General features: G+C 41.9%; 2 protein-coding genes across 2 annotated transcripts; both read left to right on the top strand.

The window, feature by feature from the left end:
* The first annotated feature begins 10,943 nt into the window (after window positions 1-10,943).
* On the top strand, window positions 10,944-11,879 carry LOC122921340 (olfactory receptor 10C1-like). Its single transcript, XM_044271316.1, has one exon. It carries the CDS (start codon window positions 10,944-10,946, stop codon window positions 11,877-11,879), a length of 936 nt encoding a protein of 311 aa, XP_044127251.1.
* Window positions 11,880-16,043: 4,164 nt separating this feature from the next.
* LOC122921339 (olfactory receptor 2C3-like) lies at window positions 16,044-16,988 on the top strand. Its single transcript, XM_044271315.1, has one exon. It carries the CDS (start codon window positions 16,044-16,046, stop codon window positions 16,986-16,988), a length of 945 nt encoding a protein of 314 aa, XP_044127250.1.
* The last annotated feature ends 10,090 nt before the right edge of the window (window positions 16,989-27,078 follow it).

Below are 27,078 nucleotides of genomic sequence, written 5' to 3'. Positions count from 1 at the left end.
ACAGAATAATATTTTTGATTCGTGAACAGTATTTGTGGGAGGACCGAGACTAGGGGCCCCAGCAGCTCCTTCACACTGCCACCGCTTCTCAACTAAGTGATCAGCGGCAACAGCACTCAGAGCCAGTGAGGCAACAGACTCAAACACTTGGCCCACTGGGGAACAAACCACAGCACCGAAGCTTGACCAAAAGCCCGCTGCCGGGCCGCCCTTACTGTCCGGCCTTCTGGAGCGATGCCTACCCTCCTGCATCTTTGCTACTGCAAGCAGAAACGGAGCTCAGCGCCATACTACCTCTCTTTGTTATCTCCCTGTGCCTTTGCACCGAGTCCACAACAGGGGACAACGGGGCTAGTACAACGGATCGGCCCTGCGGCCTACTCAGGGGACTCAGGAAGGGGACCATAAACATAGTTTACCTCCTCCTGCAGCTTTGGCCTGGTATTCTTCGCCTTCAACTTGCGTCTGCCCCCAGGTGCCTCCACAATGGGGCTAGTGCATAGGGCAGGCCCTGCGGCCTACTCAGGGGACTCAGGAAGGGGACAATAGACATAGCTTACCTCCTCCTGCAGCTTTGGCATGGTCTTCTTCGCCTTCAACTTGCATCTGCCCCCAGGTGACTCCAAAGAAAAAGTTCTGGGGAAATAAGCAGCTTTTTTCTGTGCCATTAGTGCCACTCCCTAGGCACTGGTGTCACTGTCCTCCCCCAAGTTGACATAACCACACTGGGATGTTACTGGTGCCTGTCCTACAGGGAGCCTGCTGCACATGGCCTGCTGTTGGGACTGCAGGCTGCCAGGTGGCTCCTGCTGTTGGTCACCATCCTCCACCTCCTGGCTCTCACATTGCAGCCCTGTCAACCTTTTCTCCGCCATATTGCAAAATCTGTCCACCGGCCTGGTCAGAGGAACAGAAGCCTGGGACTTGCTCTGTACAATCATCCCTAGAGACCCCCCCCCCCCCCCCCCGAGTTACATCCTGTATTATACTCCAGAGCTGCACTCACTATTCTGCTGGTACAGTCACTGTGTACATACATTACTTATCCTGTACTGATCCTGAGTTACATCCTGTCTTATACTCCAGAGCTGCACTCACTATTTTGCTAGTGCAGTCAGTATGCACATACATTACTTATCCTGTACTGATCCTGAGTTAAATCCTGTCTTATACTCCAGAGCTGCACTCACTATTCTGCTGGTGGAGTCACTGTGTACATACATTACTTATCTTGTACTGATCCTGAGTTACATCTTGTATTATACTCCAGAGCTGCACTCACTATTCTGCTGGTGCAGTCACTGTGTACATACATTACTTATCCTGTACTGATCCCGAGTTACATCCTGCATTATACTCCAGAGCTGCACTCACTATTCTGCTGGTGGAGTCACTGTGTACATACATTACTTATCCTGTACTGATCCTGAGTTACATCCTGTATTATACTCCAGAGCTGCACTCACTATTCTGCTGGTGGAGTCACTGTGTACATACATTACTTATCCTTTACTGATTCTGAGTTACATCCTGTCTTATACTCCAGAGCTGCACTCACTATTCTGCTGGTGGAGTCACTGTGTACATACATTACTTATCTTGTACTGATCCTGAGTTACATCTTGTATTATACTCCAGAGCTGCACTAACTATTCTGCTGCTGCAGTCACTGTGTACATACATTACTTATCCTGTACTGATCCCGAGTTACATCCTGCATTATACTCCAGAGCTGCACTTACTATTCTGCTGGTGGAGTCACTGTGTACATTACATTACTTATCCTGTACTGATCCCGAGTTACATCCTGTATTATACCCCAGAGCTGCACTCACTAGTCTGCTGGTGCAGTCACTGTGTACATTACATTACTTATCCTGTACTGATCCTGAGTTACATCCTGTATTGTACTCCAGAGCTGCACTCACTATTCTGCTGGTGCAGTCACTGTGTACATACATTACTTATCCTGTACTGATTCTGAGTTACATCCTGTATTATACTCCAGAGCTGCACTCACTATTCTGCTGGTGGAGTCACTGTGTGCATACATTACTTATCCTGTACTGATCCTGAGTTACATCCTGTATTATACTCCAGAGCTGCACTCACTATTCTGCTGGTGGAGTCACTGTGTACATACATTACTTATCCTGTACTGATTCTGAGTTACATCCTGTATTATACTCCAGAGCTGCACTCACTATTCTGCTGGTGGAGTCACTGTGTACATTACATTACTTATCCTGTACTGATCCTGAGTTACATCCTGTATTATACTCCAGAGCTGCACTCACTATTCTGCTGGTGGAGTCACTGTGTACATTACATTACTTATCCTGTACTGATCCTGAGTTACATCCTGTATTATACTCCAGAGCTGCACTCACTATTCTGCTGGTGGGATCACTGTGTACATACATTACTTATCCTGTACTGATCCTGAGTTACATCCTGTATTATACTCCAGAGCTGCACTCACTATTCTGCTGGTGGAGTCACTGTGTACATTACATTACTTATCCTGTACTGATCCTGAGTTACATCCTGTATTATACTCCAGAGCTGCACTCACTATTCTGCTGGTGGAGTCACTGTGTACATTACATTACTTATCCTGTACTGATCCTGAGTTACATCCTGTATTATACTCCAGAGCTGCACTCACTATTCTGCTGGTGCAGTCACTGTGTACATACATTACTTATCCTGTACTGATCCTGAGTTACATCCTGTATTATACTCCAGAGCTGCACTCACTATTCTGCTGGTGCAGTCACTATGTACATACATTACTTATCCTGTACTGATCCTGAGTTACATCCTTTATTATACTCCAGAGCTGCACTCACTATTCTGCTGGTGGAGTCACTGTGTACATACATTACTTATCCTGTACTGATCCTGAGTTACATCCTGTATTATACTCCAGAGCTGCACTCACTATTCTGCTGGTGGAGTCACTGTGTACATACATTACTTATCCTGTACTGATCCTGAGTTACATCCTGTATTATACTCCAGAGCTGCGCTTACTATATATGTCAGCACTATTTGCAGGGTCATGAGCCCTGTAGCAAGAGTTCAGCTTGGGCCTCCTTCCCTCGGTGCTTTGTGGCCAGGGGCAGGGAAGCACATTGCCTTTGTGCTGCCTGAGGCAAAAATTTAAATGGCACCCCCCCCCCCCCCATGCCAAATTCTCGACTTAACCCCTTCCCTCCAGTCAGAGGTGTATCCTGACCAGCATGCACTTTCTATAATGGTCTTTGGGCCCCTCAGCCTCCTTGACCCAGTAGTGAATGCTACCTCTGCACCCCCTATAGCTACGCCCCTGAGTATATGTTTGTATTATACCGGCTGTATATGGCAGTATAACGTGAGCAGTATATGGTGGTATTATACCGGCTGTATATGGCAGTATAACGTGAGCAGTATATGGTGGTATTATACCGGCTGTATATGGCAGTATAACGTGAGCAGTATATGGTGGTTTTCTTCTTATTAGTCATTGTAGCCATCCACACTCCTGTAAACCCCATATGACAACCCTTGGGGGGGATCTGCACTGGCGGCCATGTTGGTTGTCACTCTGGATTTCTAAAACCAGCTTGTGGATAAGTGATGGAGGCCTAGAAGTAAGTCTGTACTATATCAGTACGTGTCCCATCTATTCCTGAGATCTGGGTGATGATGATGATGATGATATCACAGCTTCCTGATCACTGCCACAGATCAGAGCCAATGGTGAAGACATAGGTGAGAAGACAAAACCTTCCCCTCCCCCATCTTTTACCAACAGAAATTTTTTGGGGGAATATTCCTCTAACAAAACCAGTTATATAATCAGAGATGTAAAATAACCTGTCCACGAAGGGGTTAAAAACATTTATAAAAACTGTTATTGTAGATTTTGATGCTTATTGGCACATAATAGTGTAATAATATGTCGGATATAACACTGATCAGATATTACGCCCCCTCGTACCTCACATATCAGTACACTGTTGTATATACTATATACCTGTACACACTGCATATATTATACCCGTATCTCACATATCAGCAATGATGGCCAGTTCGCATTGTTCGCCCGCGAACATATGTGGGCTGCCATCTTTTTTCACAAGTCCGGCGAGGCACAGGTAAGCCCTTACCTGTGCCTGTGCCGCGAGCCAGTCTGAAAACAAATGTGGTCACCGGAAGCAGGCAGTTCCGAGAACAGCCCGATGAAGGCCCCCGGTGGCTGTTCTCGGAACTGCCTGATCCCGCTGACCGCATTTGTTTTCAGTACACTGCTGTATATACTATGTATCTGTACACGCTGCATCTATTATACCTCATACCTCACATATCAGTACACTGCTGTATATACTATATATCTGTACACGCTGCATCTATTATACCTCATACTTCACATATCAGTACACTGTTGTATATACTATGTATCTGTACACACTGCATCTATTATACCTCACATATCAGTACACTGCTGTATATACTATGTATCTGTACACTGCATCTGTTATACCTCGTACCTCACATATCAGTACACTGCTGTATATACTATATATCTGTACACACTGCATCTATTATACCTCATACCTCACATATCAGTACACTGCTGTATATACTATGTATCTGTACATAGTACATCTATTTTACCTTATACCTCACATATCAGTACACTGCTGTATATACTATATATCTGTACACACTGCATCTATTATACCTCATACCTCACATATCAGTACACTGCTGTATATACTATGTATCTGTACACACTGCATCTATTATACCTCACATATCAGTACACTGCTGTATATACTATGTATCTGTACACTGCATCTGTTATACCTCATACCTCACATATCAGTACACTGCTGTATATACTATGTATCTGTACATAGTACATCTATTTTACCTTATACCTCACATATCAGTACACTGCTGTATATACTATATATCTGTACATAGTACATCTATTATACCTTATACCTCACATATCAGTACACTGCTGTATATACTATATATCTGTACACGCTGCATCTATTATACCTCATACTTCACATATCAGTACACTGCTGTATATACTATATATCTGTACACGCTGCATCTATTATACCTCATACTTCACATATCAGTACACTGCTGTATATACTATATATCTGTACACACTGCATCTATTATACCTCATACCTCACATATCAGTACACTGCTGTATATACTATGTATCTGTACACACTGCATCTATTATACCTCATACCTCACATATCAGTACACTGCTGTATATACTATGTATCTGTACACACTGCATCTATTATACCCTGTGCCTCACATATCAGTACACTGCTGCATATACTATGTATCTGTACACACTGCATCTATTATACCCTGTGCCTCACATATCAGTACACTGCTGTATATACTATGTATCTGTACACGCTGCATCTATTATACCTCATACTTCACATATCAGTACACTGCTGTATATACTATATATCTGTACACACTGCATATATTATACCCTGTACCTCACATATCAGTACACTGCCGTATATACTATATACCTGTAAACACTGCATCTATTATACCTCATACCTCACATATCAGTACACTGCTGTATATACTATGTATCTGTACACACTGCATCTATTATACCTCACATATCAGTACACTGTTGTATATACTATGTATCTGTACACTGCATCTGTTATACCTCATACCTCACATATCAGTACACTGCTGTATATACTATATAACTGTTCATAGTACATCTATTATACTTTATACCTCACATATCAGTACACTGCTGTATATACTATATACCTGTACACACTACATATATTATACCTCTTTTGTGTGCCAGGGCTGTTTTGTAATCCCAATTCGGCCCTGATGGCAAAAATTATAAACCGCAGCAGCAAGAATAGTACATGGAGCAATGGGAGAGGCCTGGAATGGGTAGTGGGAGGGGCTATAAAAAGGAATGGATTCTTGCTATGGAACCCAGAAATTTCTATGTACGCCCCTGGAGGCACCTATAATATTTAAAGGCTACGTAGCTCCATTAAATAAAATAAAATTGTGTGAAAATATAGTGACTCTAGAATCATACATTACTTTTTAGGGCAGTTTAAGCACTGTCAGTATGGGATGAATTTATTTGAACCCGAATCAAGAAATTCTCTCTCTACAGTATAAAATATTTTATGACTCTGGTCTACATTCAGATGTATATTTATATTTATATAAAACAAATAAAAATGACTTAAAGCGGTTTTCCTGGACTTTTATGATATTTGTGATCTATCCTCACAAGTCGTCATTAATATCAGATTGGCGGGGGTTGGACACCTGGCATCCTCATCAATCAGCTGTTTTGGGGAGCCATCAGTGCCAAAAACTATGCAGTGGATGGAGTCAGAAGCAGAGGGATCTGATCATTGTGTATTATTATTTGAAAGTGCCATTAATTCCATGGGGCTGTACATCAATAAGGAGATACACATACAAAATATATTTAAAAAAAACACATCATATTAACAGATTGGTACAGAGGGGGAGAGGACCCTGCCCACAATAGCTTACAATCTACAAAGGAAGGGGGGAGAACACAGTAGGTGAGAGACAGATCTGCTCATCTGGCTGTGTGGTGGCAGCATGCTCATTGTAGGTGGTAGGATTTTCTAAAAAGGTGGGTTTTCAGATTTATTTTGATGGTTTGGAGGTTGGGGGAGAGTTGGACCTGCTGAGGTAGCTCATTCAAGAGTAGGGGAGAGGCACATGAGAAATCCTATAGTCAATTGTGTGAAGAATAGTTAAGAGGAGAACAAAGTAGTAGGTCCTGTGAGGATTGGAGAGTATATGTGGTTATGTATCTGGAAAGCAGATATAAGGAGGGGACAGATTGTGGACCACTTTATATGTAGTTGGTAGTATTTTAAACTGAATGCATTAGGCAACGGGGAGCCAGATGAGAAACGAGGGGAGAGGTGGATTAACCCGGCAGCAGAATTGAGAATAGAATGAAGGGATGCAAGAGCGCTCTATGGGAGGCCACAAAGGAGAACGTTGCAGTTGTCCAGGCAGATGATAATAAGCTCATTTACTAGCATTTTAGTTGACTCAGAAAGGAAAGGAGCGAATATGAGAGATGTTCTTGAGTGTAAAGCAGCAGATGGAGTTGAAGGTTTGGATGTGTGGCTTAAAGGATAGGGCAGAATCAAATGTTATCCCCAGGCAGCGGACCCGTGAGACTGGAGAAAACATGGAGCCATTAGTTGTAATAGATAGGTCTGCTAGGGGGGCTGAATGACATAAGAGAAAGACAATAAATTCAGTTTTCTCCAGTTTTATGAAGGATAAGGAGAGGAATGAAGATATAGCTAACAGACACACTGGGATTATGTATACCAGGGAAGTGACATCTGGGCCAGAGAGGTGGTACTGCAAGTCATGGGACTCGATGAGATGTCCCAGGCCAAATGTATAAATGGAGAAAATTAGGGGACCTAGGAAAGAGGCTTAAGGGACACCAACTAAAAGAGCCATGATCAGGAGGTAGTGGATGAATGGGAAACGCTAAAGGTTCTGTTGGTGAAGTAAGAGGTGATCCAGGAGAGAGCCAGGTCTTTGATGCTGAGGGAAAAGAGGGTTTGTAACAGGAGAGGACATGTCAAGTAGGAGGAGCAACTAATTATGTTTAGCTTTGGATGCTAGCAGATCGATTTTAGTTAGGGAAGTTTCAATGGAGTGATTAGGCAGTGGTGTAGTAGCAGTCTTACCTGGTCAACACACGTCAAGGGTATTTCCGAAACAATGTGCTAGGGCAGTGATGGCGAACCTACGGCATGAGTAGACTTTTCCCGCCATTCATCAGCGCAGGGCACACTATGAATGGCACAGGCAGCGCATTGAATGTAGGCTATTAAGCTATTATAGCTAAATGATAAAGTACATGAAAGATATATTATATTGGTATTCAGGTCACATTGCTGTGTTGGCACTTTGTGATAGATAAGTGGGTATTTGGTTACAGTTTGGGCACTCAGTCTCTAAAAGGTTCACCGTGATGGTGTATAAATAAAACCAAAATACTATTGGGCATTGTTATTATGGTCACAATGGCAAAAGAAAAACATTTGAAGATAATAATGTCATGCCAAGGATAGTTTTTTTTTTCTCCCGACATTAATTGGCCCTTATCACATCATAAACATGCATTGTCAAAGGAATTGCTACTCCCGCTTGCCTTAATTATCTTTCAATAAAGAATATAAAAAGAGGAATGTGTGGGCTACAGATATGGTTACGTTATATAGTGATGCAGCACTATGCCAGATATAACAATTCTAAGGAGGTTTCTTTTGTTTTTGGATTGATTTATTCAAGTCAGATAGAAAGAGGTAAGTAAATACACAAACAGCTATTTATTAATATTATTAACATAATGACTAAAAAAAAGAGTGTTCCAGTCTTGAAAGATGACACAAACCTAACAAACCAATACTTTATTCAAAAAATGGCACAAGTAACATATCTGCCAATAGGATTTCGAAGGGTTGTTCACCAAAAACATTAAAGGGATGTCCCTCAGATTGCCATCTATGCCACGTCCAGCTGATCAGTCTCCCTGTTGTCACTAGTACAAGGCTTTCTCAGGTGCCAGAAAAACAAGAAAAAAAAAACAAAGTCCAGCTAATTTTGAATCAAATATCTGCTTATCTGGTGGACTTTCTTCCCTTGCTGTAGGCGATCAGCAGCTCACTTAAGACCATTAAGCACCTGCATCTCGAAGGAAGCAGTGCAGCTAGCTCTTGGTAACCTATTCCTCAACTTCACAAATAGCTCCAGAGATATGTATGTTATCTAATGTCCTCACAATTTCCTTCTTCGTTTTCTAGAGATAGAGATAGCTATATGCTTAAATGAATTTAGAAGTAAGGTTGAATGAATGAAAGGTGCCTGGACTGGTTCACCTGCTTCATATGAGATCACTACACCTTCAGTGATGGGGGAGGGGAGACCAGGGAAGCTACTGATTGTTAGTCCAGCGGTCCGTGCCAGCGCCGCTGCCCCGATCTGCAGGCACGGGCGCTGGGCTCCCTCTTTTTCCTCCTACCATGCTGACAAACACAGGCAGAAGGTAGCTTTAAGATGACCTTTCACCGATCCTGACATTGTGAACTAAGTATACAGACGTGGAGAGCGGTGCCTGGGGATCTCACTGCACTTACTATTATCCCTGGGTGCCGCTCCGTTCTCCTGCTACGCCCTCCGGTATCTTCGGTCACTAAGTTATGGTAGGCAGAGATTTCGGTCACTAAGTTATGCTAGGCGGAGTCTGCCCTTGTTCTGCTGTAGCGCTGGCCAATCGCATCGCAGAGCTCCCAGCCTGGGAGGTTATTTTCTTGGTGAAAGGTCCTCTTTAACTATGCTATTTATGTTCCATGCCAGAGTTTTCTTCCTGCTGGTGACTTGCACTGCTGTTTTAGCTTGCAAGGGTGGGTCTCTCTTCACCTATGAGGCAACACTTACACGCCCTCTGTCTCACCACCCTATGGCTGGATTGCAGCAGGTTTTTAAAGGCGTTTCCTACTACAGGAAGATGCCTGTGCAACCTCATGGTTTTAGCTTGTCAATCTCCAAGTGCTAAGGTGTCTCTTTTGCCTGCTTCGCTGTGTACCAGACCTTGCCTATTGAACTCCTGGACCTTACCTGTTTGCCGCCTGCCTCTGACCTCGTTTATGAACTTTGCCTGTTTGCCGCCTGCCCCTGACCTCGGATCTCGTTTATGGACTTTGTTTGTTTACCGCCTGCCTCTGACGTTGGACTTCACTTACTGACCTCGCTGCCTATCCTGACCCAGAACTACGCACATCCCCTTGGTGCTTGCACCGGCTACTCTGACCCCCTGGTCAGCTGCCACTGACTCGGGGATTGCTCTGGAGTGGCACCTAGAAACTACCCAAATGGCTCAAGCCTATCCTCACCATCAGAGGCTCTAGTGAAGACCAGGTAGTTGCTTAGTTACGCCCCTCCAGGGTGCAGCCAGTCAGTGGCGCAGTAAGTCCAAACCCGCTTGCATAACACTGAGCATGTTAGTCCACCAATGAATGCAGAATTAGGTGGACCAGAAGGATAACCAGCAAGGGGTACTTCTAGAGAAGAAATGCAATGTACATCAAAAACCAAACTATTTTTTGCAAGTATTTTTTTCAGTGGACAAATATCCTGATGAGTCAGCATTCGTCAAAGATCCCAAGTTCCCAATATGGTTTGGGAGTTTCTATTTTAAATATAAAATAAAAATATATAACACATAGAAACCCATAGCATGAAGTGTCTACAGATTATATCAACCATTAGTTAATTTATTATATCCCTTTGTTTTATCTGAAGTTTGTTCTGTGATTTCAACTCTGATGTAATCCTATTGTAAGTTAAAGAGTTTATAAGAATAAACTGATTTTTGGGACAGAAAAATAATAAAAGTTCAACTTAACACCTATAACCTATACAACAATCCAAGGTAATATACAACTCCAAAACTAAATTATTTTGATGCACAAAAAAATACTATAAAAATAAAGAAAGGCCACTTATTTCCCATCCACATTATAGGAGAATAACCACTGGGACCTACTAAGTTTATAAGAGTAAAGCTCCCCAAGTCTTCAAATCAATGAGCAGTAGTGTTTCTGGTGGACCACCGATCTATTGACTTCTATGGGGCTGATGGAGATAGCACTCAGTTTTATCTCTATTCTCTTGATTAAAGTCACAGTAATACATATTTCAGTGGGTTCATATTCTTCTTCTTCCTGTTTCATTATAAAAAAAAAAAGTATATACATAGTAAAATACTATACTATTTTTGTATTCACCTGTCTTTTCCATTTTTTTACTCTCTCACATATGACAGTTTTTTTAATCTAGCCGAAATGCAGCACATCAACCGAACAACTGTGAACGATTTTTTTCTTTTAGGCTTTTCCTACTACTACTACTCATTTCAGCATTTACTCTTTGGCATTGTTATTATGGCCTATATCATTTGTGTTTTTGGAAACGTTACTATTATTCTGCTAGTTAGAACCGAGCCTTCTCTTCAGACTCCAATGTACTTCTTCATCACTATTTTTACTGTCTTAGAGATACTGTTTGCCTCTGTTACCATTCCAAAACTGTTAGCTATCCTCATTCAGACTAAGAAGACCATCTCTTTTTTTGGTTGCTTTGTCCAGATGTATGCCTTCAATGCTCTTGGGGAGACAGAGTGTTTCCTTCTAGCTTTAATGGTCTTTGACCGATATCTAGCCATTAATAATCCATTACGGTACTCAGCCATAATGAATAGTCCAGTTTGTCATAGATTGGCTGTCCTGCCGTGGTTTCTTGGTTTTATTATCTCCTTTTTTCCAAGTATCTTTACTTTTCTGTTGGACTTCTGTGGACCAAATGAGGTTGACCATTTCTTCTGTGACCTGGCACCATTGCAGAATTTAGCTTGTTCAGACCCATTTATTAGTAACATGATGACTACTATGGCAGCTATTTTAGCTACAGTCTTGCCCTTTTTTACCATCATGGGGTTTTATATTCATATCATATATTCTGTGTTGAAAATCAAAAGCATTAAGGGTAAAGCAAAAGCCTTTTCAACTTGCTCGTCCCATCTCATTGTAGCTTCTTTGTTTTATGGTTCGGCTATTATTGTGTACGTCAAGCCTAAAGGCAGTCAGTATGACAAGTTCCTTGCCCTCATGTACACTGTTATAATTCCAGTCCTGAACCCATTTATTTATACTTTCAGAAATAGAGAGGTGAAGAATACCTTAAGAAAAACTATTAGACAATTTATCAAGATTCTCAGTTGACACAACATGCACTTTATGTGAAGAAGTCCAACCTACCTACCAAGTGGATGGATATAACTGTGCTTCCAGTGTGAATGCATTAAGGCCAAGTTCACATCAGAAATCTTCTGTCGCCATTGAGTCTTCTATTGTAAAAAACAGGAATCATTTGGCTTCCGTTTTTGGAAAGAATAGAAAAATGTGGAAGGCAATGTTTTTCTGCCCCCTTATAAATCAGGACTCTTCTATTAGAATTTACCGAACTTTAGATAATCTTGATTTCACTAATTTTATATTCCATAAAAGAAAAAAAAAGATAAAACAGGAGAGAAAGATGAAGTAAAATTGTATAATTGGAATGAATAGGGTTCAAGTAAAGAGTTATTCTGCTTTTTAAAGTGATGGTGTATCTCAAGGATATCCCAACGTTTTATGATTGTTGAATTAAGACTTTTGGGTCCCCACCTATCCTGGGAAGGAAGGTAATGCAGCGCTAAACTAGTGCTGTGGCTCCTTCAAGATCATGGAGGTCAACCTCAACCTCCCACCACTGATCATAGAGTGAGGACATATTTTAGCGGTATAGATGTAGAAAACCTTACATTAACGCTTAAAAAAATCCATTGAAAAATAGAGATGGTGCGAACATAAAATTTTCCATTTGCGAACGGCGAACACGCATTTCCGCAAATGTTTGCGAACCGGGCGAACCGCCATAGACTTCAATAGGCAGGCGAATTTTAAAACCCACAGGGACTCTTTCTGGCCACAATAGTGATGGAAAAGTTGTTTCAAGGGGACTAACACCTGGACTGTGGCATGCCGGAGGGGGATCCATGGCAAAACTCCCATGGAAAATTACGTAGTTGACGCAGAGTGTGGTAAGTCGAATTCGCAATGCGATTAATATAACCTGTATTAATTGCATTGCGATTACAACTTAGATCTGAGTTCCTAATGGTTGTATTGCTAGAATTGACGAATATAACAAATATAGCACTATATTCTCAATCTTTGTTATATTCTAGCAATACAACCATTAGGAACCCATCTCTAAGTTGAATTTGCAATGCGATTAATACAACCTGTATTAATTGCATTGCGATTACAACTTAGTCAAATTTGTGACACTGCAGCTTCAGAATGAATCTAAGATGGATGCTGTACTTGCTTTTTGATAGGAGGTGGGAGGGTCTGGGAGGGAGGGTCTGCTGCTGATTGGCTGGAATGTGTCTGCTGACTGTGAGGTACAGGGTCAAGGTTTGCTCAATGATGATGTATAGGGGGCAGGACCGAACATCGCATATGTTCGCCCGCCGTGGCGAACGCGAACAAGCTATGTTCGTCGTGAACTGTTCGCCAGCAAATAGTTCGGGACATCTCTATTGAAAAAGTCATGTTAAAGTTTGCATCTGAAAAATGACAATAATGGGATATACATATAAAAGGTCTCTTGGCAACCATTTTTATTATTAAAATGAGTTCAACATTTTATACTATATACAGTATGGTAATTCAGTGTATGTTCTAGTTTTTGGAGCATGCTTACTGAACACGATTGAGGAAGTGTCATCATATAAGACGATATTTCAGAAGTTTTATATTTTAATGCAAAGCAGATAGAAAATAAAAAAGAGTTTTATAGGATCAGGGAAAAAAAAAAATCTCTCTCTTCTCTTCCCCCTACAGAATGCCACAATTCCTTTACAATCTCTCCTTCCCTCCCCCAAGAGTTCACTAAACTAAATTTTAGATCTGTGTTTATATACTTTTTGGATTAAAGTTCCAGATTTGGTGTTGTCTATTTCAACCAGTCAACCTAGCACACAATAGCAATTTGTATTACCTCCCTGACACCTTTGATGAATAATTTGCTTGACTCTGCCAGTACATATATGAGATAGAAATGGGAAGGGTAAAAAAGTTTAACCCTGAAGCAACCTAACTGTATTGGGCCTTAAAGATGTTCTCGAAGACCAGTAAACCCTTTTCAAATGTGCCAGCAGGGTGCGGTTACAGGGGGCATAAAAAACAGTTGCCTGTCAGTAGTGCTCTGGTTCCAGCACCAAGCTCTCTTCTCCTCAACTCCCTATCCCACTGAGCCACAATTGTGACATGCTGTCTACACTCACTTCACTACTACTGGACTACTAATCGAAGCCCACTGCCACTTGAGGATATTGATTTTTCTATTTTTTTCCAAGATCCATGTCATCAATGACCTCAGTAATTCAAAAGGTCTTCTGTCATCCATATTGAACCTGAGTCTATGCCAATATCCTATGTTACCACATGCCTGATGGATGTTTTGTAACCCAAAATAGTGTCTCATAATTTGCATCAGTAGTGTTCTCATTGAATCTCAACAACTCACCTCAATCATCATCTGTGTGATGTTCTTGATAGTACACATTTGGATGGGAAGTTATTGTCCCACCAAAAACATGCACCCAACACTTCATGAGTGGACATCCTAAAAAAAAACATATACTGTAACATCTTTTGATGTAAATTTTTTTACAATTCTGGAGATATAGTCATACAAACTTGTGAGCTGTTCTGTGACCCAATTCAATGGCTGCAGTGCTACATCATCAGTCACATGGCAAGCGTCATGGCCAATATAGCCAGATAACAGACTGGAGACAGGACAGAGTAGTATTTAACTGAATCACATAGCATAGAATAGACTCCCAGCAGGTGGTGAACCTTATCACCATACAAATCAAGTAAATGTTTGGATCAGGGAGCCCTTTTGACCACTAGAGGTTGACAGATGCACAGGGGGTCCAGTGGGCATGCTGGGCCCTTATAATAAATCAGGGTACTTCCTTGTATTTTACACTTCTGGATGACCAAGAGTCTCACTTTGAATCAGATACTCAGACTTCATATGCAATTCAGCCATATAACATTTTGAATATTTGTTGTTAGATGAGAAGGATACTACTCGCACTTTAGAAGACCTCTTGGTCCTTTCTTTACTTTATTTTTCATAATTAAAAAGTGTTGCATGGCTCTCAGGCCCACTTGTTCAGAGTTCGACGAGTAGTAAACCACATTCAAACGCAAGCTGGGCCCTTGTCAGCTCTTAGTAGCAGAAGTGCCCAGATTCCTGCATTAAACTAGGAGTGGCGCTTAGCAAACAGGGGTAAAGAGTATCAATGTTTTTGGGTGGGGCTGAGGAGCCTGGTGATACAACAGGGTCAGAACTTGAAGGGTGACAGGGACCCAAAAATTGCAAACTTCTCCCGGCTCCCAGCACAGCAGGAATGAGCAATGTGAGTCAAGTGAATTTTATAGCTCTTCAACTGAAAGGACTTTACAAATCACTAGTCAGACCGCACATGGAGTATTGTCTGCAACTGTCTTATTACAACAGCTTATCCGCAGGATCGTTGGGGGCCCAACTCCTGGGGCCATTGCCAGAAACAAAAATGAGGGCCTGTGTTCCTCAATTGAATTGAGCGGCGGTCATGCTCCATTCAACTCTATGAGGAGGCCCAAGATAGCCAGGTGTTTTTACTCGACAGTCAAATAAAAATGAAATGGGGGAGTACAGCCCCTAAGGTCATTACCGGCTATGGCCCTAGCAATAATACCTCACCTTAATTACATTTGTCATTTATTTAATTGTTCTATTATTATAGGTCATACATAGAGTATAAGCATACATAGTACCTTATGCAACATAATGCAAAAAATAAATAAAGTAAATATCAAATAATAATAATAATCTACTAAAATTTTGCTCCAAATAAATCAATGAATAAAGTATATTACCATTGGCAAGTCTCTGTCATCTGAGATTTTTACTCTTTGTTCTACATGTTAGTCCTTTGGGATAATGTCATCGGAGGGACTGTGCTCCTTATAAAAGCAACATTTATTAGAATGTATCCAGTGCTCCATCTACAATCATGAAAAATCCTTCCTGATGTTGTTTTTCATCTACTAATAACTTTATCATATGTGAGATTTCTAAAGTAAGCAAGTGTGTGAGCTGTAGACCCTTCATAGCCAAGATGCCTCAGCACAAAAGACCCCGTAGAAAAGGACTGAAGAGGAAAAAGGCATACAATAATGATGAGCTATCCTGAGGATGGGTCATCGTTATTAAAAAACCCTTTAACTATATATACATAACACATGAAATAATCAAATTTTTCCCAATTTAATCCAAGTATGCAAGATGCTAATAAAACCACAGTAACGGAATTTGTTCTGTTGGGCTTCTCTAACTTTAAGACATTTGAGAACATCCTTTTCTACGCTGCAGTCCTGGCATACGTTGTATGTATATTTGGTAACACTGCTATCATTATATTGGTGAGACTCAATACTTCTCTTCGCACTCCTATGTACTATTTTATTACTACATTTGCTGTTCTAGAGATAATGTTTGTCTCAGTAACAATTCCAGAACTCTTAGCCCTCCTTATGGAAGCTACCAAGACCATATCCTTACCTGGTTGCTTCATCCAGATGTATGCCTTAAATGCTTTGGGTGAGACGGAGTGCTTTCTACTTGCCCTGATGGTTTTAGATCGATACTTGGCTATCAACAAACCCTTACATTACTCCACTCTAATGACCCAGAAGTTTTGTTCTGTATTAGCTATATTTCCCTGGCTGGCCGGATTCACCATTTCTTCAATACCTACAATTTGTACAATTCTTTTGGACTACTGTGGTCCCAATAAGATCAATCAGTTCTTCTGTGACTTGGCTCCTTTGCAAAATTTGGCCTGTTCTAACCCATTTTTCAGTAACTTGGCCACCCAGTTAGCTGCAATTCTTTCCGTTGTGTTTCCATTTATCACAATCGGAGCTTTATACGCTCACATTATAAGTACAGTATTAAAAATTGACAGCTCAGAAGGCAAACAGAAGGCGTTTTCGACATGTTCCTCCCACCTTATAGTGGCTTGTCTGTTTTATGGCACAGTCATTGCTGTATACATCAGGCCAAAAGGCAGCCAGTATGATAAATTCCTCGCACTTATGTACACCGTTGTTACGCCACCATTGAACCCATTTATTTATACTTTAAGAAACAGGGAGGTGAGAAATTCTTTAAGAAAATTAACCAGGCAACTTTTAAAAGAACTTTCACTTTTAGTTCCATAAGAAAATGTAATTTAATCAACAAGCTGGTAAAAAAATTTTTTTAAAGATGGTTTGGATATGGTTAGGTGATTTTGTATGTAGTTTTTGTAAATCGTCGAATGAATACTACTCATCATAATAAAACTAATGATAACACCAGTCTGCTACTGGGCAAAAACCATTTGTTCTATACTAAATCGAGTGTGCGGATTACAAATCCGAAGTCAGAATTGTTGTAACACGTCACAAAATTTTGCTATGCATAAGTATGCCTAAATGAATTAAGCACTTGGAAAGCATTGAATAATTTTGAACAGCACGAGTTTTACTCCAACAATCACCTGATCTACATCAAAGTTTGCGTAGTAAACAGTGTATGAAAATGTAATGGAACAACAAAATTTCAAAAAAAGTCTCCTTTTTCAGTTTAAAAGTCTTACTTGAGCAAGGTCCATTACTGTTAAAAGTGCTTCAGGCATCTGCTTTTGCGTTTGTGAACGGTCATATTTTCCCATTGCAAAAACCAGCAGTAGTCCCCCATCATGTTGGGATTCCAGCGGCCTTGATACCTGTTCTCCATTGTAGAAATATCTTTATGGAACCGCTCTCTATGTTCGTCACATACGTGTCCTAAATTGGGTGGGAAAAAGTCAAGGTGGGAATGTGAGAAATGCACTTTCAATGACATTCGGCAGCCAAGTTGTTCATATGATGTAAGCATGTTGTCTACTAATTCAGCATAGTTTGCAGCTCGTCTGTTCCCAAGGAAGTTCTGCACTACTAGCACAAATGCATCCCAAGCTGCAAGACGCACTCGCTTTGTCAATAGAAAAAACGATTCCGGCACCTATTTTTCTTCCCATAAAATCTTCCTCTTTATTCAATCACATCATATGCGGGACAGTATCACAAACAAGCTGTTTACGCGTTTCAGAGACCTTTTCCTTAGTTGTAACGTTACGACTAAGGAGAAGGTCTCCGAAACGCGTATACAGCTTGTTTGTGACACTGTCCCGCATATGATGTCATTGAATAAAGAGGAAGATTTTATGGGAAGAAAAATAGGTGCCGGAATCGTTTTTTCTATTTCACTTTGTCTACGCCCAGGAACTTGCTGGCTTGACTCCATGCACACGGGATATTACACGCCGACCAGGTGAGCTGGATAACATTACCTATATATATTTGCAGCGGAAATTGTCTGGATCGTTAACACATTTGTGTTTATCCATCTTAAGTTTCAAAACTGATAGCACTATAACAGATCACTTTATCAAAATCTGTCCAGCTTGCCTTATATACTTACTGCTGACATCAGCATGAGTGCGTCCAAACAGGTCTGAACATGTCCAATGGAATATCTCCAATATAATGCATTAATATTATAACTGAATAGGCTTTGCATGTACTTTAAAATCTAGATGTGTCAGGCAAATTCTGAGTTCATATTTGGAATCAGCGCGCTCATTATAGTATAAATCACATGTTTTTATCTCAGTAGCAAAATCATTGTTGCGCGGTGTAATTTTAGTTTAAAAGTTCTATTCTAAAAATTACATCCATAGTACTGCATCTATCCTGCTTAAAAAGGCTCTCCAGTCTACAATTATTGATGGCTTATCCTCAGAATAGTTAATCAATAACGGATCGGTAGGGGACCACCTGCCCGCCACCCCCACCGATCAGCTGCATGGGCAGCCGCCAGCCCTGAAATCTATACCTTGTGCTGAACTGGTAGCAGATAACTGCATACACTGTAATCAGGGGCGTAGCTATAGGTGGTGCTGAGGTAGCAGTATCTACTGGGCCTAGGAACCTAAGGGGGCCAAAAGACCCTTGTGCCACATAAGAAGACACTGGTATTATAGAAAGTGCATGCTGGTCAGGTTACACCTCTGGCTGGAGGGAAGGGGTCAGGTCAAGAATTTGGCATGGGGGAAGGGGCGCCATTTAAATTTTTGCCTCAGGCAGCACAAAGGCTATGTGCTTCCCTGCCCCTGGCCACAAAGTACTGAGGAAAGGGGGACCCAAGCTGAACTCTTGCTAAACTTTTACACCAGGGCCCATAAGGCTATAGCTACACCCCCGACTTAAAGAGGACCTTTCGTCGGTCCAAACATTGTAAGATAATTATCAGACTACATACAGCGGCGCCCAGGGATCTCACTGCACTTACTATTATTCCGGGGTGCCGCTCTGTTCTCCCACTGTGTCCTCCAGTATCTTCACTGAATTGGTTCTACTAGGCGTTTCTTGGACAGCGCTACAGCCTGGGAGAAGGAACGCCCAGGGTGAAACAGGGCAGACTCCGCCTAGTAGAACCAATTCAGTGAAGATACTGGAGGACACAGTGGGCAAACGGAGCAGAGCGGTATTTAGCCTGATAATTATATTACAATGTTTGGACTGATGAAAGGTCCTCTTTAACCACTTCAGCCCCCCTAGCTTAAACACCCTTAATGACCAGACCACTTTTTACAATTCTGCACTACACTTTCACCGTTTATTGCTCGGTCATGCAACTTACCACCCAAATGAATTTTACCTCCTTTTCTTCTCACTTATAGAGCTTTCATTTGGTGATATTTTATTGCTGCTGACATTTTTACTTTTTTTGTTATTAATCGAAATTTAATGAAATTTTTGCAAAAAAAGGCAATTTTTCACTTTCAGTTGTAAAATTTTTCAAAAAAAATGACATCTATATATAAATGTTTCCCTAAATTTATTGTTTTACATGTCTTTGATAAAAAAAAATATGTTTGGGTAAAAAAAAAATATGGTTTGGGTAAACGTTATAGCGTTTACAAACTATGGTACAAAAATGTGAATTTCCGCTTTTTGAAGCAGCTCTCAATTTCTGAGCACCTGTCATGTTTCCTGAGGTTTTACAATGCCCAGACAGTAGAAACCCCCCACAAATAACCCCATTTTGGAAAGAAGACACCCCAAGGTATTTCGTGATGGGCATAGAGAGTTCATGGAAGTTTTTATTTTTTGTCACAAGTTAGTGGAATATGAGACTTTGTAAGAAAAAAATAAAATAAAATAAATCATAATTTTCCGCTAACTTGTGACAAAAAAAAAAATAAATTCTAGGAACTCGCCATGCCCCTCACGGAATACCTTGGGGTGTCTTCTTTCCAAAATGGGGTCACTTGTGGGGTAGTTATACTGCCCTGGCATTTTAGGGGCCCAAATGCGTGAGAAGTAGTTTGAAATCAAAATCTGTAAAAAATGCCCTGTGAAATCCGAAAGGTACTCTTTGGAATGTGGGCCCATTTGCCCACCTAGGCTGCAAAAAAGTGTCACACTTGTGGTATCGCCGTACTGAGAAGAAGTTGGGCAATGTGTTTTGGGGTGTCTTTTTACATATACCCATGCTGGGTGAGAGAAATATCTCAGCAAAAAACAACTTTTCCCATTTTTTTAATACAAAGTTGACATTTGACCAACATATTTATCTCACCCAGCATGGGTATATGTAAAATGACACCCCAAAAACACATTCCCCAACTTCTCCTGAGTACGGCGATACCACATGTGTGACACTTTTTTGCAGCCTACATGCGCAAAGGGGCCCAAATTCCTTTTAGGAGGGCATTTTTAGACATTTGGATCCCAGACTTCTTCTCACACTTTAGGGCCCCTAAAATGCCAGGGCAGTATAAATACCCCAAATGTGACCCCATTTTGGAAAGAAGACACCCCAAGGTATTCAATGAGGGGCATGGCGAGTTCATAGAAATTATTTTTTTTTGGGCACAAGTTAGCGGAAATTGTTTTTTTTTTTTTTCTCACAAAGTCTCCCTTTTCGCTAACTTGGGACAAAAATGTAAATCTTTCATGGACTCAATATGCCCCTCACGGTATACCTTGGGGTGTCTTCTTTCCGAAATGGGGTCACATGTGGGGTATTTATACTGCCCTAGCATTTTAGGGGCCCTAAAGCGTGAGAAGAAGTCTGGAATATAAATGTCTAAAAAATTTTACGCATTTGGATTCCGTGAGGGGTATGGTGAGATTTAATTTTTTGACACAAGTTAGTGGAATATGAGACTTTGTAAGAAAAAAAAAACTGTGCCAAACTTGTGCCAAAAAAATGTCTGAATGGAGCCTTACAGGGGGGTGATCAATGACAGGGGGGTGATCAGGAAGTCTATATGGGGTGATCACCACCCTGTCATTGATCACCCCCTTGTAAGGCTCCATTCAGACGTCCGTATGTGTTTTGCGGATCCGATCCATGTATCCGTGGATCCGTAAAACACATACGGATGTCTGAATGGAGCCTTAAGGGGGGTGATCAATGACAGGGGGTGATCAATGACAGGGGTGATCAGGTGTATATGGGGTGATCACCCCCCTGTAAGGCTCCATTCAGACGTCCGTATGTGTTTTGCGGATCCGATCCATGGATGCGTGGATCCGCAAAACACATACGGACCTCTGAATGGAGCCTTACAGGGGGGTGATCAATGACAGGGGGTGATCAGGGAGTGTATATGGGGTGATCACCCCCCTGTCATTGATCACCCCCCTGTCATTGATCCCCCCCCAGTAAGGCTCCATTCAGACATCCGTATGTGTTTTCCGGATTCGATCAATGGATGTGTAGATCTGTAAAACACATACGGACATCTGAATGGAGCCTTACAGGGGGGTGATCAATGACAGGGGGGTGATCAATGACAGGGGGGTGATCAGGGAGTCTATATGGGGTGATCAGGGGTTCATAAGGGGTTAATAAGTGACAGGGGGGTGTAGTGTAGTGTAGTGTAGTGGTGTTTGGTGCTACTTTACAGAGCTACCTGTGTCCTCTGGTGGTCGATCCCAGCAAAAGGGACCACCAGAGGACCAGGTAGCAGGTATATTAGACGCTGTTATCAAATATACCTGTTAGGGGTTAAAAAAAATTGCATCTACAGCCTGCCAGCGAGCGATCGCCGCTGGCAGGCTGTAGATCCTGTCTCTTACCTTCCGATCCTGTGAACACGCGCGCCTGTGTGCGCGTGTTCACAGGAAGTCTCGCCTCTCGCGAGATGACGCACGGATGCGTCCAGAAGGAATTAATCGACCGCCTCCCGGACGCATCCGTGCGTTATGCAGTCCGGAGGCGGTTAATGGCTGTGCTGATGTACTGCATTGCAGCTTGCATCCAATTAATGGGAGCTGAATTGCAGAACGATGGTGATGGAAACTACACAGTGTATAGAGCCTTCTGGATGTATGTGTATCACTTAGACAAAGAAGATGGCACCAGTATGCACTATGGGAAGGAGTGAAGCCAGTGGAGGCAGCATGATGATCTGGAGAATGTTCTGCTGGAAAACCATGAGTCCTAGCACTCATCTTCATGCTACTTGGTCACATACAGTGGTGACAACATTGTTATAGGTTAGGTATATATCTTCAGCAAGATAGTGCACCCAGGCTTATTATACAGTAGTTCAGCACATCCATCGAATGGAATTCAGCAAAAAGAATGTTGTGACAGCAGCGTTTGATTAGGATGACTGGACATACTTGTATTCCATCAAGCTCGAAGTTTAATTTCCTCTTATTGTCAAAAAAATATTTGTCTTTTGCACAGATTTATAGAGTACTCAAGAAGAATGAATGGTTCAAAGGAGAATTGTGTAGCGGAGACTTGCAGGAAAGATATAAAAACAAACACAATGCAACAACATCTCCATACTGTACACAAAATACATGATCGCTACATACTGTTTTTTTCGACGCACTTTTTTCCCCCCCAAAGTGGTAGGAAGATGTCAATGTGTCTTATGGGGCGAATACCATTACATTATGAAAACTCATGCATGTAAACTCATGCTGTGTGACGTTGGATCACAGTACAGCACGCGGCAGGAATAACAGCACTGGATGACAGGATGGTGGTGATGTCCGGGGAGCAGAAGAGGAAAGTAGATTTTTTTCTTTTTTAATCTGATCTGAGCATGGGGGTCATTCACATGTATGCCTGATTGGGGTACTTATTGAGGTCTGATTGGGGGGTCATTCACATGGACGTCTGATCTGAGGTCTGATTTGGGGACTTACTAATATGGAGGAATGATCTGAGGTCTGTATATCTGCACTGCGGAATGGGTTAATGCACAGCCAGCTAATACCTATAGAATTTATGACTTTCTACCTATGCAAAGTTTTGGAGAGGTAAGAAACAGATTCACCTTTTGACTGGTTTATCTCTGCTGTGCCTGAAGACTTATGTCTATCAGTCATTCCCATAGACTTGGATTGTAATACTATACAGGTATATGACAGACTAAATTTGTAACATTGTTTCTGTTTTGGCTGTACTTCTCCACTTCACCCCTCATACTAGAATGTTCTAGTTTAGCTAGAAACTGTATATAAGGAGAGTAGTCAGAGCCATCAATGGTCTGCAGATTGGGACCAGCATTTAGTAGGAAAGACTCTGTCAGACTGCATGAGTAATTAGAAGAAGATGCTGAAATGGGGATACTCTACCACAGACCCTGGACCACCAGCCTTTGACCAGGGAGTCAGCCAGATGACTTTGTCACAGACTCTGATCCACTAGCGCATTGGCCACAGTACCAGCCTTCTAAGAGGGAGAGGGACAGTTAGTTTGGGCAAGGGGGTTCTGTCTGTCTCTCCATGAGCTCCCCATGCTGCAATGATATGGGGCTGATGGTTTTCATGGTAGCCCCAGAGCTTGCAAAGGCCTTGGGGCTGGCAAGCTATGGAGGGCTATGAGACCCTAGGCAAACTGTCAATTCGATGCGATACAAAACAGCAAATATTGTAATGTATTGAAACAGGGAGCAAATGGTTAAAAGATAGCGTTTCATAGCAGGATTTTAATTTTTTATAAAAAAATAATAATTTCAAATAAAGAAATAAAATGAAACCTTTCCCCTCATCAAACCATTAACAATAATAATAAAAAAAAAAGGTATTCCTATGTGCATAACAATCAACTCAACCCATTCGGGTGAACACCTTAAAAATAAATAAACTGCCAAAACAAACATTTTTTATTCACCTTGCCTCACAAAAAGTGTAATATCGAGCAATCAAAAAGTACAATGTACCTCAAAATGATACCAATGAAATCATCAACTCATACTGGAAAAAATGAGCCTGGACATAAGGCAATCAATGGGGTTTTTTTTGTTTCAAAAAGGTTTTTATTGTATAAAACCTAACAAATATAAAAAATATACATTAGGTATTGCAGCGTATATGTAATGTCCTGCACCATAAAAATATTACATGAAATATACTGTTAGATGAATTCCATAAACAACAAAACATATAAACTGTGCTAGAACAGCCATTTTCTGGTCACCTTGCCTCACAAAAAACATAATAAGGAGCAATCAAAAAGTACCATACCACCTCATCCCACAAAAAATAAGCCTCCCCTCAAGACTATCCCTAGAAAAATAAAAAAATATATGGATCTCGCAAAATGGCAACACAAAAGTATTTTTTTTTCTTTTCAAAAATTATTTTATTGTGTAAAACCTATTAAAAAACAAAAATAGGCATATCAGTTATTGCTGCATCTGTAACGACCAGCTGTATAAAAAAAATATAATATGATCTACCCCATCAGGTGAACACTGTAAAAACTAAATAAATAATAATGGTGCCAGAACAGCCATTTTTTGTCATTTCTCATAAAAACGATAATATCGAGCAATCAAAAAGTCTTATGTACCCAAAGCGGTACTAATAAAAAGTAACCTCATCCTTCAAAAAATGAGCCCCCACACAAGACCATCACCAGAAAAATACAAATAAATAGTAGCAAAATTGGTATCTGTGCAATTGTATAGGCTATAAAAATAAAAATAACATAACAAAGCAATAACAAAAAAATAACGAAATCCAAAAAGCCATGACAGAATTGCTGCGTTAAGTTTATCGGGTGGTGGTTCATCTGCCTAAGTTATGTAGAGGCAGCAACCTCTATATAATTTAGGCGGACTTTACACTTGACTAAAACTACGCCAGCTCCTTTACTGGTGTCGACTTGGACCATTTTCCATGCGTAAAAAACTAAAACTATGGCAGGAATGTGGCCTCTGCACTTTTTTCTGCCTTCTGCTTTAGGGGGACTGACTAGCTGATGAGGAATATGGCTTCTCCTGGGTCTCTGGACTTTACTCACAGTTATATTCTCAGGGAATGCTTTCTTCCTGGAACTGGAAGTTGTCTGCTTTCTTCATTCAGCTGAGGCTGCAGGGCTCAGGCTGGGGATTTGATCAATGTCTCAGCACAAGACTTGGTCCTGGCTTTGTTCCCTATATCGGGAGCTCCTAACACACACACTCTACCCCTAGCAAGGGGTGTGATGCACTCCTCACTAACTTCCTTCTCCACCCAGGGTGTAGGCTGTGGGAATAGTCCACATCTCCACAGAAGGGGGTCTAAGCTGGAATGAACTATTCCAGCTTAGAAATACTAATCTGAAACTAAGTCCCTGGATCCCGCCTTCCCACACCTTAGCAGGCAATCACACCCTCCACCACAACACACACACAAAAAATCCACACATCTGGTAGAGTACAGTGAATGACTGTAAATACTTCCAGTTCTGAAGACTCCAGCGGTTCAGGATCAGTGCTCTGGGCAGCTGGGCTCAGGCTGGAAGTGGGCACCACTCTGCAGGAAGGAGACCAGGGCTCGGCTCACCCTAGTGTTACAGTGCACCCCAGCACCCCACAGTATGCAGTATAGCACCCAATAGTATACAGCACCACACAGTATGCAGTATAGCACCCCACACTATACAGTACCCCACAGTATATAGTAGAGCAGTATAGCAGCCCACAGTATACAGCACCCCACGGTATACAACACCTCACATTATACAACACCTCACTGTATACAGCACCCCAAACTATACACGATACAGCCCCCACGCTATACAGTACAGCAGTATAGCACTCCACACTATACCACACCCACAGTATACAGACCCCCACAGTATACAGTACAGCAGTATAGCACTCCACAATATACAGCCCCCACACTATACAGGCCCCCCACACTATACAGGTCCCCCACAGTATACAGCCCCCCCCCCACAGTATACAGGCCCCCACACAGTATACAGCCCCCCACAGTATAGAGCCCCCCTCACAGTATACAGCCCCCACACAGTATATAGCCCCCCACACAGTATACAGCCCACCACACAGTATAAGGCCCCCCCACAGTATACAGCCCCCCCCACAGTATACAGGCCCCCACATAGTATACAGGCCCCCACACAGTATACAGCCCCCCCACACAGTATACAGTACCCCCCCACAGTATACAGCCCACCACACAGTATACAGGCCCCCACACAGTATACAGGCCCCCACACAGTATACAGGCCCCCACACAGTATACAGCCCCCACAGTATACAGGCCCCCCACAGTATACAGCCCCACACAGTATACAGCCCCACACAGTATACAGTCCCACACAATATACAGCCCCCACACAATATACAGCACCCCACTATACAGTAGTTTACAGTATATTAACATAACAGCCCCTGTTACCTTTTTCTGATGTAATCTTCACACAAAAAATCTCCACAGTTAACTTCTGCAACACTCCTGATAGTACCTGTGATGACCTCATAGCCATGTGACCAGTAATTGGTAGGTTACTGGTCACATGGTGATGATGTCATTAAGGTCCTAGATCACAACGTTAAAGTACACAGACAGCTTGACACCCGGGGCAGTAGCTAGCAGGGCTCAAGAGGCAGCTGCCTTGGGGCCCCCAGGAGCAACTGGGCCCGGGGCAGCTGCCCCTTTTGCCCCCTGGTAAAGACGCCCTGAGCCTGGCATAAAGCCTCAGATCCCCAGATAGAGATCCCCTCTGCTGATCCCAGCTGTCTTTTAAAGGCAGCTAGGTGTTGCCAAAAACCCAGACCGGCACTTAAAATGTGGTCCGGTATTTGATCACACCTGGCTGGAAATCAGCCGGGCAGCACATGCTGGGAGGAAAATACCTGTTTTCCCAGACCAAACCTCTCACTGTGTCACAATATATAGATATGCCCTCGTATCTATATAGATATATACTTATACTCTGGTGGCCAAGATTTACCCC

Source organism: Bufo gargarizans, chromosome 11 (assembly GCF_014858855.1).
Source record: "Bufo gargarizans isolate SCDJY-AF-19 chromosome 11, ASM1485885v1, whole genome shotgun sequence".
NCBI lineage: Eukaryota > Metazoa > Chordata > Amphibia > Anura > Bufonidae > Bufo > Bufo gargarizans.
Note: the sequence above shows the minus strand (reverse complement) of the source record. Positions and strands in the feature narration are given on the sequence as shown.

Excerpts from the sequence above, each read along its gene's own strand:
- LOC122921340 (XM_044271316.1), top strand. The coding sequence starts at position 10,944 with ATGCAGCACATCAACCGAACAACTGTGAACGATTTTTTTCTTTTAGGC.
- LOC122921339 (XM_044271315.1), top strand. The coding sequence starts at position 16,044 with ATGCAAGATGCTAATAAAACCACAGTAACGGAATTTGTTCTGTTGGGC.